At 48.1% G+C, this 16,827-nt stretch overlaps 1 protein-coding gene across 3 annotated transcripts in view; it reads right to left on the reverse strand.

Annotated features, from left to right (window-relative positions):
* Positions 1-16,827, reverse strand: part of PREPL (prolyl endopeptidase like) — a 419,271-nt gene that overhangs the window by 380,527 nt on the left and 21,917 nt on the right. Inside the window, exons 2-3 of one of the 3 annotated variants that reach the window (XM_069234002.1) lie at positions 12,947-13,117; positions 920-1,175 (exon numbers count right to left, since the gene is read on the reverse strand). In XM_069234002.1, coding sequence (XP_069090103.1) covers positions 920-1,175; positions 12,947-12,996 — 306 coding nt within the window. In that variant the 5' untranslated portion in view covers positions 12,997-13,117. Of the gene's footprint in view, positions 1-919; positions 1,176-5,731; positions 6,143-12,946; positions 13,118-16,827 lie in introns of those variants that run through there. The other 2 variants (XM_069234003.1, XM_069234004.1) reach the window with 2 other exon arrangements.

Raw genomic sequence — 16,827 nt, forward strand, 5'->3', positions numbered from 1 at the left:
CAATAAGAGCTGCAGGACCGTTCGCATAATTTACTATACAGGCCAGGCTGCTCTTTCTTGCTTCCTACCTGGCATAAGGAAGCATCAACAAAACAGAGACAAAGCTTGCCTTGCTCACGGGCACAGCAACAGACTGGACATTTTCAAATCATGAGCTGGTAAATGTGCATGCTATTTAGGAAACCCTGATTATTAGCAAGATTTTGGTGCTAATGAAAACATTATCTAGGATCAGGAAAGAAGGGAATCCATTACTCATTGCTCTCTATCATGTTCTCAACGTTTATATTATTTACATATATTGCCTTCATTTTTCCCCACCATAAGTCTTATAACTACAACTAGGGCTTTAACATATTAATAAAACATTTTAAATAAAAGTGTGCATTTCTTGTATGTTGGCTTCCTTCGAGGAAAGGCATTCCAGCAACCCACTAAAATAAGATGTATCCCTGACAACCTCTGGCAGGATTTAGAGTTGCCCAATGCATATATCCAAGTAAATTGTGTAAGATGGACGAACCACAGCCTTCCTGTTTCTCACGCTCAGATTGGTAAGTTTTGTGCTTGCCTGAGGGCCAAGGAAATTCTACCAGGCTTTGAGTGCAAAATGACAGGCAAAAACATACCAGGGGAAAAACACAAGAATAGGGAGTAAGGCTATTTAATCAAGACACTGAATTAGCCACCAAAGTAATACAGTCATGAGCAAGGGGCTGAACCAAAGCTCACTCTATATATCTTTTGAAACCTATCTATATCCAGGAAAAGTTCTATTATCACAATTACCATGTTAGAAAATCCAAGATCTGGTTTCAATCTATTTTTTGAGAATATGTGGCATAATTAAATGTAACCAGGAAAAGAAGAAAATGGTTAAGTCTATGTCTTTAGAAAATAATAATCTGTTAATACATACCTGCCATGAGAATGATCTTGTTACTCTGCTGTTTGGCAGAACATTCAAGTGGCTGAGGTTATTTTCCAAAAATGTAGTTTTCAACAAATATTTGCTTTGAATTACACAGCTGGAAAAGTAATTGACTGGTATCTGGATAGTTTTCCATTGTCGAGCATGGTTGTGAAGAGTCTGAAGGAAACATTTCATACTCTGATTCATAGCAGTAAGATTCCAAAAGGCTGATAGGGAGAACTCTGTGATTATCAATTCAGCACTGCCATGGTAGAGAAAAACAAACAAAACTTTGTGTAAAATTTTCTTTTCAGATTAAAAAATAAATTGCAAACAGGCACTGGGTTTATAAATTAAAAGTTACATTTTATTCCCAGATTAAATGAACTAAATGTTCACTGTATCAAAATGCATTTTGTTCTTATGTCATATATGTAAAAAGTAAAAAAAGAAAGAAAAGGGTAAGTTAATAAATTACTACAGTTAGGGTAGAACAAGAGGGGAAAATACATCTTGCAAAGCCACAAAAACCTAGAGTACTTCTGCCATTCTAGTTCAATTGTTAAAGAGCATTCCAAATTGGTTGGATGTAAGAATAAACACAAAAATATTGTTCTACAACAATAGCATAGCCAGAATATTGACTAAAAATGATGGTAAGTATATATTAAACATAAATATATCAATCTCAACAACACATCTTGATGATGCACATACCTTCTCAAGCACATAGCTATGGGGTTAAGTATAGTTCTATACTTAATGTTATAAGCTTACCATTGCAATATTTTGTGTAGTGGATATTCTAGCTCTGATATTATTGTAGCATGGTATTTTAGATTCAATATTCTAGTGGTATTCCCTCAAATTCTGGGAACTGCAGGGGCAATCACCCTTCAGCATATATAATACGATTTAAATATGTACGAGGTTCAACAACCCTAAGGAATTCTGCATGTATCAGATTATTGCAGACACAGAGGGTCACACGTACAAAGCATTTTCCTAGTCGCAAACGGGTCGATTCACAGAATCGGCCCATTTGTCATTAGAATTTTTTTTTCTGGGATGTACAAAGCCCAAATTGCAATTTGGCAACTTGTTACCGAATCACAATTTGGGTTTTGTGATTTGGTATTAGGAAGCAGTGTGTTCAGGGCGTCCCTTCCTAATACAGAATCCGAAAGGTATGTAGAAATGTTTTGCGACAAAAATGAGGTTGCACAACATTCGCAGATTACCACCAATTTCTACTGCCTACTTTGAAAAAATGAAAAGAAAAGTTTCACTTTTCTTTTTGAATTGCATCCTGTTTTCCTTTTAAGGAAAACAGGATGCATTTTAAAAAAACACTGCTTTATTGTAAAGCCGTCACAGACATGGTGATCTGCTGTCCTCAGCAGGCAATCATCCCTGTGAAGGCTGGCCATTTCCAATGGTGTCGCAGACTGCAAACTACCGCATGAATATTGATGAAGTAGGTCATTTGCAACCTCACTGGGAATCGCAAACAGTGTCCTGAACACTGCTGTACATTTTGTTTTGTGACTCACAATTTGCGATTCCCAAACGGATCGCTAACTGCAAGTTGCAAAACAAAAGGTCGTACATCTCACCCAGAGTTCTCCAAATATTTACCCTAGATCACACAGCATTTTGTCAGCCATCTGAGACAACTGGAAAAGATCCAAAATTTCACATGCTAGCAAGGGCTGGTGAGGGAATGTGTGCAACAAGCTCAAAACAGCAACTTATTAAGCTAAAACATTGGACCAACACTTTCTCCATCAAGTAAAGATTATTCAACATTTGAATTGAGGCTCTTATGTCTAGTAAAACCTGAAATGTGTGACATGAGCAGAGTTCAAAGGTTTCTGTCATATTACTTGAATCAGTAACTCACCCACATGACGATTCCTGTTTCAGTTTATTTAGTACATAGTGCAGAACACATGATTTTTTAAAAAGGTTCTTCGGGAACAGAAGCAGATAAGTGAATCAATAATTTGTTTAAGGGAAACTCCTTCCTTCTTTTAACAAACACAAATACAATCAATTGTGAACTTTAAAAACATTTTGCTGAGTAATAAAGGAGAGTTTAGGAGTGTTTTGTGATCCAACTGTTTCTACAAATGCTTTTGCTAAGTACATTTGTCCTTGTAACTTGTCAGTTGAGTTACATTTAATATGTAAAATAATTGATTAGCCCTTATTATTCTGTTTCAGGGTCCTTCACTATGTCATCTTCATTTGGACATTTCAAAGTTGTGACATTTGCAATGACATGTTGCTGCTGGAAAGTACAAAGTGAACATGTGTTGATCCTGGGACCAGCACCCACTTGAGATAGACAGATCTTGTACAGAGACAACTTGCACTGTGATAGAAGGGAAGTTCAGGAGATAGTTTCAGACCTGTTTTCTGTGTGATGATGCCATCAAGGCAATTTGTGCCACTTAACTTGCTCAAACCACATGTGTATGTCAAGCCATAACATACTGTTCTTCCCTCACACTGGCTAAATCTTCAGTTTGTGTTCAGTGGAGGTAGATGTGTCGCCTCATAGAGTGTCGATTGTGTCACTGCACCAGATACTGCCACAGTGTCCTGTAATGCTAATGTGGTCTCAAACCATACTGATGTTATGGATGTAGGAATCCTGTTGTGAGAGCAGGATATATGGCTCCAAATGAGGTCATGCATCAATAATAGTTTGCCTATTTAATTTTACCCCATGTAATATTTCCTTTTTTTCCCATGGTGTCAAGGTGGTGGAGCATCCTCCCCTGAATGGCACAGACTATTGGGATTATGCATGGTTTGCGAAACTCAGCTCTGATTTCATTTAAGACTTGTTACCTACACATGTATGTTACCAATACATTTGGATTTTGCTTTGCGTTGTTTGAATGAAATGGGTAACACGTTACCTCTTTGTCATTTCTAATTTTCCTTTGCAAATAATTGTTCAAAAGATTTGACAAAATGATGGCGGAGGACAGACATGAAAAATGAAACCAATCTGAGCGTGAGAAACAGGAAGGCTGTGGTTCGTCCATCTTCCACAATTTACTTGGATATATGGTGGAGAATTGTGGACAGGGTCAACGCCGTGGGACAGCACCCCAGAACAAGGGATGACATCAGGAAGAGGTGGAAAAACCTACGGGGGAAGGTGCGTTCCTGGCAGCAAGACACCAAATAGCTGTACAGAGGACTGGCGGTAGACCCCCGCCTCCTCCCCCACAACTAACAACATGGGGGCGGAGCAAGTCTTAGCAATCATGCATCCTGAGGGCCTGGCAGGAGTAGGAGGAGGACTGGACTCTGGTAAGTCAATGCTTTCCTACTTTCACCCCCTCCTACGTGCATGCCATCACATACCTTACCCCCATCACTCCACCACCTCCCACACACCCCACCATCACATCTCACTTATACCAATGCCAAGCCCTGCATGCAACACCAATACATGGACACCCATTACAGACCTGCATTGACACCTGTCACTAAAGCATGCACATTAGAGAGAATCGCCTAGCCCACAAAATCACTACTCACACAAGGCAAAGCTGCCAGGGCAATAACAACCATACAGGGCAACACACCCATGCACAAGATGACACACACAGAAACAATAACACTGCATTTACATCCCCACAGGTCTCCAACCCAACGTCACCGGAGATGAGGTGCCAGCAACTTCCAGTCCACCCCCAGAAGAGGCCCACAGTGATGACAGCAGCTCTGGATGCCTGGATCTGGATGACCAACCTGGCCCATCAGGGATCTCCAGACAGTCGGTAACCTAGGCACAGTCCCATACCACCACAGAGCCTCCCCCCTCAGGAAACACCACCACAGTATCCACCCAGGGGGCCCATACCTCTTTGCCCAGGACACGTCAATCAGCAGTGTGTCCACCACTACAGGGACCCCAGGCCACCCCACAAACACAGGACCATCAGGGACCTGGGGTCAGTCCCAGGGGACGATGGGCCAGATACTGGACAAGTTGCATGAGACCCAGCGGCTGCAGGAGGGACAGTACTGGGGATCAGGGAGGACTCAAAGTCTATTAACACCACCCTGGTTTCCATTGCAGGGGTGCTGGCAGACATGGCCAACACCATGAGGGAGGCTGTGGCACACCACCGGGCCCCTGACACTAGTCAAACCGGTGTACAGCCTTCCACCTCCCCATTCCGCAAGTGGACAGGAAGCCCGCTACAGGAACAACAGGCCATCTGGCATCCCACCCCCTGCAGAAGGAGAACCACCCCGCAAACGGTCCCTGTGATCCAGGCAGAAGCCAGAGAACATTGCCAAGACCCCCGCCAGGAAATAAGACTCTCCTGAATGTCACCCTTGTGTCCCACTCTGTCACCCTGTCCACCTTGAACTGCCATTGCTCTCCTTCCTATGCCCCCTTGGACAATGCACCTGTGATACAAACAGACTGGACTATATCCTGGACTTTCCTCCATCATCACCCCAGCCTACTGCACATCCCCCTCTAATCATTAGCACTTAAATAAACACCATTTGAATAAATAGTATGGAGTCTGTCAAATCATTTAACCATGTATTTGTTTAACAAGCTTTAAAGGCTGCAATGTAACTGTACAGTAATGTATACATAGGAACGGCCTGTAGTTGTCTGCAGTCAACACACCAGGAGCGATAGTGGGCCACAAATATCTGACAATAGAGATGCCAAAGGGTACAGTAAGTGGCCATAGAAGTGGGAAAATCAGCCTGCCAGTGACAATGTCAAATACAAAACTGTCAATGTAAAGTGTAATTACAGTGTCTTACCTGTGTGTCATGGGAGGTACTGTCTTATTATAGCACTTCTGTTGTCCTCATCCTCAGCCTCTTCACTGTCCACAGGGTCCACTGCTGCCATACACCCATCTCTAGCCTCATATTCCTGCAGAAAAGGCACCTGGCGATGTAAGGCAAAGTTGTGCAACATACAGCATGCCACGATGATCTGGCACACCTTCTTGGGTGAGTAGTGCAGGGATCCACCTGTTAGATGTAGGCAACTAAACCTGGCCTTCAGGAGTCCAAAAGTCCTTTCTATGATTCTTCTTGTTCGCCCATGTGCCTCATTGTAACGTTCCTCTGTCCTTGTCCTGGGATTCCTCCCAGGGGTCAGTAGCCATGAGAGGTTGGGGTAACCAGAGTCACCTGCAAATATCGAGGGACAACTGTTAGACACACACTAACCCTTAGGGCGCACACCATACCCATACACCAACAACCCCTGGGTGGGAACCAGAGCTCACCTATTAGCCACACCCGGTGCCTCTGGAGTTGAGCCATCACATATGGGATGCCGCTATTCCTCAGGATAAAGGCATCATGCACAGACCCAGGATACTTTGCATTGACAAGGGAGATGTACTGGTCCGCTAGGCACACTATCTGCACATTCATGGAGTGAAAGCTCTTTCGATTTCTGAACACCTGTTTATTTCTCGGGGGGGCAAATGCAATATGTGTACCATCAATAGCCCCAATAATGTTGGCCAAATCCTCCACCTGGTGGAAAAGATGTAGCTGCGCATGTGTTTAATCAGGGCACACGATAATCTGGTCAGCACTATTGAGAACATTGGCTGAGACATTACTGCTGCCAAGCCCACTGTCACTTGGAAGGGGCCACTTGCCAGGAAATGGAGCACAGATAGGATTTGCACAAGAGGGGGGATCCCAGTGGGGTGACAGATAGCAGATATCAGGTCAGGTTCCAATTGGGCACACAGCTCTGTGATTGTGGCCCTGTCCAGTCTTTAGGTGAGGATAATCTGCCTGTCCTCCATTGTTGCCAAGTCCACCAGGGGCCTGTACACAGGGAGATGTCTCCATCTCCTATTCATCCGCAGCGATTACAATCTAGGGGGCAAACGGTGAATAGCTGGTCAGCATTCCATATTTCCAAACGCTACATTGCATTGCATTGCATGTGGTGACTGTAACACAATATTGTTGTATAGGCCCAAATAGAGCGTATGTACTGTGACACAGTTAGGTGCCATGGCCGCCCCCCCCCCCCCCTCTGAAATGGCATCTGCCTGTCCTGTATGGAGGGACATGTGGAAATGAGGTAATTCCACGGACGTTCTGCGCCGTTGCGGGAGGCAGTCAAAAACTGCAGTGCAAATCCTCATTGGATCCCATTGGGCCCTATGGGTTACAGTGGCCAATGGTGATGTACGCCGGCGGAGACGGTGTGCACCGCTAGGAACGTGACCACCATTTTCTATCTGTTCACCAACTTGCTACCTGACCTTCAACAGGAGAGGACCTACACTGCAAGTGCTGCTGTGACCTGTGTCTGGAACGGACCATGGCTTGTGTCACTGGGGAAAGGGACCCTGCCTTCAACGCTGCGGAGTTGGAGAGACTGGAGGATGGGGTTCTACCCAGTACCGAATGCTGTATGGGCCTCCATACCAACAGATGAGTGCACTGTGAGCACGATGAATGGGGCATGGTTGCATGGGGTGCTGTGTGTGAGGGCCTCATGGTGGGGGGGATGGTGGAAAGGCCCTGGGCAGCGTGCTGCATGTATGGTGGGCAATGTCTGTGCGTAAGGGGATGTGAGGGCTATGGTGGGCCATGAGTATAACAGGCAGGACGGTCTGACAGATACCTTTTCCTGTGTATATTTCTCTGCAGGTCAGCACCCATCAAAAAAAGGGTATATAGCGTGCCATCGCTAAGGACATGCGGACCCTGGGGGTCTACGGCAGACGGAGCACCCACTTTCGCAAACGGTGGGAGGGCCTGAGACGCTGGGCATGGAAGATGGCGGAGGCTCAGCTGGGGATGGCCTCCCAACGAGGAAGGGTTGCGCGTCGAACCCTGACCCCCTGATGGCCCGCATACCGGCAGTGGCCTATCTGGAGCTGGATGGGCCCTTGGGGGCATCACAGCAGCCACAGGGGGTAAGTACAGTGCCCCAATATACTACTTGCGCGTGGTGGGGTGGCAACTGGGTGGAGGATGTGGGCCTGTGGGTGCCCCTAGGCCAGGACGGCCAGTGCAGGGTAGGGCCCATGTTGGGCAGGGTCTGATGTCAACCTCCTCCAAACAAGCTAGTAGGCCTCCACCATTGGGCAGGGGTCTGTGGGTCTCAGGTATGCTGCAATTGGTCTTAGATATCCCTGTCCATGGGCTGGTGACTAGCATTGTGATTGGTAGTGCATTGCCTAGTGCGTAGGGCTGTTCCCTGTGTGTGAGTGTGTTGTGTACGCCAACTGTGGTATTGTTGACACCATTGACCAAGGGTATCCTTTGTGTCGTTCCCCCCACACCCCCCCCTTTTTGTTTTGTCACCCTGTCCTTATGTGCATTAGCATCATCTGGTGGAGCAGCAGAGGCACCGTTGACGGGGAGAGCTGCATCCCACAGGGCCCAGGAGGCCGAATCCACCGGCAGTGAAGGCATCAGTGGGACGGGGGTGAGGGGAGCATCACGGCAGAGATGGAGGGGACAGTTCTGACAGTGATACCTCCTCCAATGGAAGCTCCCTGGTGGTGGCGGACACCTCTGTGCCCACCCCAACTACAGGTAGAGCTGCCACCCCCGGTACCAGCACCGCCCTCCTAGCAGCCCCTCAGCATGTTTCCCATGCCCGCTCACCCAGGAGGCTGGGCATCTCCTTCGCCCCAGGAACCTCAGGCCCTGCCCCTGTTAGCCCTGCTGCCCTGGGTGAGGAGGCTATTGACCTCCTGCGATCCATCTCTGTTGGGCAGTCAACCATTGTGAATGCCATCCAGGGGCTGGCAGCCCATTTGCAACAAGCAAATGCATTCCTGGAGGGCATTCACTCTGGCATTGCGGCCCAACAGAGATCAATCCAGGCTCTGGCCTCCTCCCTGATGGCAGCCATGGTCCTTGTTTCTAGCCTCCCCCCTCCAACCTCCTCTGCCCAATCCCATTCCCCTCAACCCCAACCTATCTCAAGCACACCTTCAGACTAGCGTGCACCCAGGACAACACACAGGAGTGGTTCAGGCAAACACAGGCACCACACATCATCCCACAGGCACTCACACAAACACCATACAGATGCAGACATACCAACATCCACTGCCTCCACTGTGTCCCCCTCCTCCCCATCCTCCACCTCCGTCCCAGGTGCGTCTACACTCACACCTGCATGCACTACATCCTCATCCACTACCACCATCACGCCTATCACTACACGCCCCTCACTAGCAGTCGCCAACCCCACTTCCATTCACATGTCCCCTGTGTCCTCTCCCACTGTGTCAGCTGCAGGTGTGAAGGGAAAGGGGGCACCACCAGCTGCAGGTGTGAAGGGCAAGGGGCAATCCCCAGCTGCTGACAGGAAGGGCAAGGGGCCTGCACCAGCAAGCAGGAAGGACAGGAGGCCTGGTGCTGGGACTTATTCGGAGCCCCCACTACCAACCATGGTGGTTCAGCCATCTGAGGCTGCAAAGGAAGGGCTGGAGCCTCCCCCTACCACTGCTAGCACCACCACCAGCACCACTGCCAGCAGCATCAGCCCCAGTGGGCAGCCGTCCAAGAGGCTGCAGGGGATTGGCTGGAGCCTCCCCCCACCAATGCCAGCACCGCCACCAGCACCACTGCCAGCAGCAGCAGCCCCAGTAGACAGACGTCCAAAGCTGCAGGGGATGGGCTGGAGCCTCCCTCCACCACTGCCAGCACCGCCACCAGCACCACTGCCAGCAGCAGCAGCCCCAGTGGGCATCCATCCAAGGCTGCAGGGAATGGGCTGGAATCTCCCACCATCACTGCCAGAACCAACACCAGCACCACTGCCAGCAGCAGCAGCCCGAGTGGGCAGCTGTCCGAGGCTGCAGGGGATGGGCTGGAGCCTCCCCCCACCACTGCCAGCACCGACACCAGCACCGCCACTGCCACCACTGAGCAGCCATCACTGCCGGAGGACAGTGTGTAGTCCTGCCTCTATGGGCTGTTGTGCGTCCTGGCCCCTGCAAATCCAGTGGGTCTGACACCCAGGTGAGAGACTGTGACCTTGCACTCCCCAAGATCTGCATCACAGGGCACAAGGCCCCCTCCATAACCAGTGGAAGAAGCCATCCACTCACCCCATCCTTCCAAGGATGAAGCACACTGGGCACAAGACCCCCTCCAGAACCAGTGGAAGAAGCCATCCACTCACCCCATCCTTCCCAGGATGAAGCACATTGGGCACAAGGTCCCTCCAGAGCCAGTGGAAGAAGCCATCCACTCACCCCATCCTTCCCAGGATGAAGCACACTGGGCACAAGGCCCCCTCCAGAACCAGTGGAAGAAGCCATCCACTCACTCCATCCTTCCCAGGATGAAGCACACTGGGCACAAGGCCCACTCCACAACCAGTGGAAGAAGCCATCCACTCACCCCATCCTTCCCAGGATGAAGCACACTGGGCACAAGGCCCACTCCACAACCAGTGGAGAAGCCATCCCCTCACCCCATCCTTCCCAGGATGAAGCACACTGGGCACAATGCCCCCTACAGAACCAGTGGAAGAAGCCATCCACTCACCCCATCCTTGCCAGGATGAAGCACAGTGGGCACAATGCCCCCTCCAGAGCCAGTGGAAGAAGCCATTCACTCACCCCATCCTTCCCAGGATGTAGCACACTGGGCACAATGCCCCCTCCAGAACCAGTGGAGAAGCTATCCACTCACCTCATCCTTCCCAGGATGAAGCACACTGGGCACAAGGCCCCCTCCAGAACCAGTGGAAGAAGCCATCCACTCACCTCATCCTTCCCAGGATGAAGCACACTGGGCACAATTCCCCCTCCAGAACCAGTGGAAGAAGCCATCCACTCACCCCATCTATCCCAGGATGAAGCACACTGGGCACAAGGCCCCCTCCAGAACCAGTGAAGAAGCCATCCACTCACCTCATCCTTCCCAGAATGAAGCACACTGGGTGCCATCCACTCACCTCATCCTTCCCAGGATGAAGCACACTGGGCACAAGGCCCCCTCCAGAACCAGTGGAAGAAGCCATCCACTAGAGAGACCGTGGCTTTGCACTCCCCAGGACCACGCAGTGGGCAAACCATCCACTAGAGAGACTGTGGCTTTGCACTCCCAGGACCAAGCAGTGGGCAAACCACCCACTAGAGAAACTGTGGCTTTGCACTCCCCAGGACCGAGCAGTGGGCAAACCACCCACTAGAGAAACTGTGGCTGTGCACTCCCCAGGACCAAGCAGTGGGCAAACCACCCACTAGAGAGACTGTGGCTTTGAACTCCCCAGGACCAAGCAGTGGGCAAACCACCCACTTGAGAGACTGTGGCTTTGCATTCCCCAGGACCAAGCAGTGGGCAAACAACCCACTAGAGAAACTGTGGCTTTGCACTCCCCAGGACCAAGTAGTGGGCAAACCACCCACTAGAGAGACTGTGGCTTTGCACTCCCCAGGACCAAGCAGTGGGCAAACCACTCACTAGAGAGACTGTGGCTTTGCACTCCCCAGGACCAAGTAGTGGGCAAACCACCCACTTGAGAGACTGTGGCCTTGCACTCCCCAGGACAGCACAGAGGGCATGTAGCCCCCTCCAGGACCAGTGGTGTTGTACCATCTTCCGGCTGAAGTGCCCCCCCATTCCCTGTCCCCCTGAGGTGCCTGTGTATTTTCGACCTGATCCCACTGCAGTGTCCTCTCAGTGTTGTTGCAGGAGTGAGATGGAGCCTTGGCCTATGTTTTGTGGCCGTGGCCCACGGACATTGAGGACTGGGCAGTGTCCCTCCATTTGTAAATATGTATATAAGTTTGTAATTTAATGCACTTATTCATGTTCTTTAACCTCATTACACTCACTTTCTTCCAATCATTTTGTCCTTGCATTATTCCTGAGGGGTACTGGGTGGATATGTAATGTTACTGCATCTGTTTGTGTGTATGGTGTTGGGGGTGGGGGTGTTGCGTGTGTGTGTCACTCTCTTTTTCCCTTCCCCTTCCCTTGTGTGCTAGGCGGAAGTACTCACCATGGTCGTCTTCGCCGGCGTTGCTGCTCATAATGCAGGAAAAGGTGGACAAGCATGGAAAATATGTGCAACTCAGGCTTCTTGGCATTGTGGTTGTTCCCTGTGTCTCCAGCGATGAGTCCTTTGACTTCTGTGTTCTGTTTCCGCCGTGCTTTTGATGTCATTGGTACCGCCCTGGAAAAAGTGGTCTTCCGTCGCGCTGTTGGCGGTTACCGCTGTGGTGCTTGTTGCTACCGCCGTGGCAGTCGTTGTGTTAAAGTGGCTGTGTGTCTGAGTGGTTTCTGCCATGGTCATAATTCCATTTTGGTTACCCTGCCTGTTGGCGGTATTACCGCCACTTTATCGCTGACCGCCAGGGTTGTAATGAGGGCATATGTCTCTTGGAGGTGGTAGTATGAGACCGTCCAGTCTGTGTGTGTGTGTGTGGGGGGGGGGGATTTGGCACAGGTGCAGGGACTTGGGGGTGGGCGGGGAGAGCAGGCTCCACCTGTAGCATGGCCTCCTTGTCAGTGGGTGTCAGTAATGTATATTGTTCAGATGCAGAAGGACCAAAGACAGGGGCAGATGGTATGGGTAAAGCCCTTCACCTATGCAACCCAATCATGGAGCTCATTTTGTCGTTATGATTACGTATTTCCAACATGAGCTCCCTCTGCACCTCCTTCATCTTCTGGAGCTCAGTTACAACCTGGCCTATGACATCTTGGGACTGTTATACTGCTCATAAGAATCGGTCTATGGTGGTCCGGCTGACAAGGAAACCAATGGCTTCACTTTCCTGGCCCACTAATTCCCTCCCATGATGCCTACCCCTCTACCCGGACCCTGAAGAAGTGTGCCCCATCCCACTGGGTCCTGGCAGAACTAGAGACAGTGTTGGTGTTGTCTCAACACCAGCCAGGACTAGGCGGCCCAAGATTGGTATGATGTTGGACACAGGAAGTGGAGGTATCCATTGGCTAAGGTGTTGTTGCAGCTGGGATGGGAGGTATAGCTGTGGGCCGAGTGCAACTCACTGGAGCTGTCTGGCCAGACAGACCAGATGGACTAGCTGGCTCCTGATCATCTGTAGTTGCAGGAGTAGAGTCCTCACTGAAGGCTTGCTCCAGGTCTGGAATGGAGGTGTCTTGGATGGCAGACAGTGATCCACTGGCCCTGGGGGCAGGGGCAACGGTTGGTGGTTGGACCTGAGAAGGATGAAGAAAATATGTAATTAATATCTAGTTTGTCCATCATACTTGTCTAATCTACAAATGGGGCAACCGAAAAAGTAAAAACAGATTGTTTGACTAATTAGGCTTTTGTGTGATTTTCATTGTTTTACACATGCAGGCTGATTTACGCAGATGCCAGCTCCAGTGATGACACTGTAGAAATGACCTGAAAGGCAAAAGTGTTATTTCTCAATTGATTTGTACATTACATGCAGCAGCCATTCAACCCAACACAGTGGTGAGTAGATTAGAGTACTGGACCAGTCCAAGGCCTAGCAGGCTACAAAACATTTGCAAAACTGTGGTTCACCTTAACATTGTAACTGTCACTGGTCATCATATGGAAAGTGCAAAGTCAACCGTGTGTGGCTACTACTTCTATTCAGCATGCCACATAACATTGTAGGAAATCTTGGGTTCTAAAGACTATGAATTATATGAGCATTTACAGCATTTCAATGTAGCTATGAGAAGGTGTCAACATGGTTTAGATACACAACAAGTGACATTTTAGTCCATAACATGACATGATGACTGTCAAATGCACAGGTTTTTGAGATGTGTGTACATGTGGAAGTAAAGGAAGGTGGAGCAACATTACATTGCACTATTGTTTTTCAGATACAGAAACAGGACATCATTGTAGTTGTCATCTGTTGACACAATAGACAATACTTGTTTAAAAAGTGAGTTATGTATCTCTAATTCAGTGACTATAGTGGAGATGAACACACATTTACAACATGTACACACACACTCACATGGGTCTGATGTGAATAGGTGACAACACCACTTACAAACACTACATCTTCCTGTGCAAATGATTGGAGTTTTGGACCTGTTTTGGGGAGAACATGTATTGATAGAAAGCAAGGGATTTAGCACTTTTGACTAAACATATTGCACATTGGTAACACGAGAGATATAACCAAAACGCTAGTAATTGGTAACAAACAAGATATTTTGGGGAGTCAAGTTTAGATATATCTGTTTTGCTAAGGATGTTGAACCATTTTAAACGTCTAATTTAAGGGCTTGACTCCATTTGTGATTGTTGAGACATTGCTAAAAGCAACTTACCAGACTCCACTTAACCAGGGATTCCAGTCAAGCCTTCAGGATGTAGGATATGTAAGGCCTTCTCCTCCTAGAAAAGAGTTGCAAGGGGGGGCTGGGAGAACCACCACCAGTCCTCTAGGCTTCAGGTGATGCTTGGAGAACAGGGAACGGACTCTCCCACGTATGTCATTCCACCTTTTCCTAATCTCCTCCTGTGTGTGCAGATTGTTACATACAGCATTTACTCTCAACTATTCTGGACCACATTTGCCTTTTCTGAGCTACGGTTGTATTTTTCACTCATGCTCCTAACAATAGAGGCTCTCTTCTAATAATTTCATTCATCATGACAGACAGCTCTCCCTCAGTGAAACGCGGATTTCTCCTCCCTGCCGTTGTGAATGTTTTTCAAAACAAATCTACTGCCCAAAAAATGACGTACACTGCGAGAAAGTATAATTAACAAAAAACACTGAGGGACAGGAACACAGAAATAAACCTGTCTCCTAAGCTGCAAATTTGGCTGGCTGGCTGGTCTTCTGCAGTGGAAGGGCAAAGGATCATGGTCTGAAATGGAGTGGGTTTTATTGTGTATTTTGCAGGTGTTCACAATTGGCCAATATACAACAGTTGTGGGCTTCCAGCATCCAACCAAAGGCCACAGCCATAGTACTTTACTGAACGGGTCCTGTGACAGACTCCCGCCATCATGGACCCTGCGATGAAACACTACCAGCATGACTGTGTGTACTAAATAAGCTCTGTGGGATCCCACTGTCAAGACGGCGACAGAGGGATTACTCGTCAGCATTGGAATCTGCCAAGTTGGCTGCCAGATGCAGCTTCAGCAACAGAGTGGACTACGTCGCGCCGGTTTTCAGCTCAGCCACAATACATCTAAATACAGCGGGTAGAACACTGTCAAATTGATGGTCTTTTCAGGCCCGGCACTGATGCGGCTTGGCGTTAACACCGTCAAGATATAAATCAGGCCCTAAATCCCAATAAAAATAGAGAATTGTAGCACTTTATAAGTCTCACATATGAGAGCAAACAACCTTTATACCCGTGCTATCCTATAGCTGGAGACTTGAGAGGCTGTGGTATCCCTTGCAAGGTCTCCTGGAATTGCAAGTTGTAGTTTCTAACAAAGGGGAACCCCAGCTAATGAACCAAAGACTTGGAAACAGTACTGCATCAATGTGTTTTTGTCAGTTTAGCATTTCCACCAGCTCCTCCAAAACCTCGGTAGGGCATTACAGCAAAACGTCAGTGGGTTTTAAACATTGACATGGGATGCTCTAACTTCAGAGTCCAAACTCACCACACAAATGCAAAGGGGGGCCAACTACCCAAAAAGGTGATTCTGTGGCAGGTAGAACAAGAGTGCTGAGAAGATTAAAGGAAGATTGTCTAGAAAAACATTTCCTAAGGAAACCAACGCCCACTTCCCCCTCTGGCACAGCCAACTTCCACCACAGGTGCGGTGAGAAGTCACTGCAGTAAACTAGAGGCCTCATTTAGAGTTTGGCAGAGCTGCAGCACTTCTGCAAGTCAGTGGTGCTACTGCCACAACATGTCCCACCAAACCTGCAATGTCCCTTTGCTCTTTAGAGTTAGAGGAAGCACTGTGCTTACACCAGTACAGCTTTCTCCAGTGCCACCAATTTAAATCTATGACGTGTTACAGGTCCAACAAGGGCCGCAAGATCACAATAATGAGTGTCCCACCCTATTAAAGGTGTGGCGACCATCACCATCACCATACACCCTGCCCATGTTTGCCACACAAGGCATGGGTGATGTAGGTAGGAAAAATGTGGAATGATCCTTATGCACTGGGGAAAAGCATGCTGAGCAAGGTGGTCATTTGTTTTTTGTACTGAGAAAACAATCTCCCACTTTGTGTGCTTATTTTTTCAGTATAGAAAAGTTTGAAGAGCAGGCGGTTTAAACATTAAGAACATGCTCATGCCAAAACCTGCTGAGTAGTTACAAGTTCTCTTTTCTTTACCCCCTTTTTCTCCACCCACAAAATGTTTACTTCTGCTCTTGTTAGTAGTACATTTCCAACTCTTTTCCAGTGTAGAAAGAGAACAGGTATATGTTAGTGTATACCTTAAAAATGTAAGTTAGTGGGTTTGCAGAAATTCAGTGTGTTCCAACCTTAGAATACTGTGTCAAGACTACTTCTAGCCCCTGTATTTAGATTTCCAGAAATATGGGAAAATTAGAGCATTACTAGATTCCAAACCTTAATATAATATGATCCCTGGTGTAATCAAAGAGGCTATTACCAGAGCTGTGATATATTAAGAATGCTTACATACCTTGTAATAACACTGCATAGCACCGAAAATGACAAGTGGATTTTTAAGAGAACAAGTCGATTTCTGGAGCATTCTAATACCTGGGTCAGTTACATATTTTATAAAATTCTACATTTGTGTTCATACCATAGTTCTATTCCTGAACTTGGAGCAGTCGTGCCTCAGCTGGTCATGATTTTGCTGCTGCCTGCCTGCACCTGTCCATGTGTAGCACAATAAACTGCCCGTTTTGTGCATGTGTGGCTGGCTCAGTCTTTGAGATTTTTATTTCTTCAGCAGTTGAGCTCCTGCTGT

This window comes from Pleurodeles waltl, chromosome 5 (genome assembly GCF_031143425.1).
Source record: "Pleurodeles waltl isolate 20211129_DDA chromosome 5, aPleWal1.hap1.20221129, whole genome shotgun sequence".
NCBI classification, from domain to species: Eukaryota; Metazoa; Chordata; class Amphibia; order Caudata; family Salamandridae; genus Pleurodeles; species Pleurodeles waltl.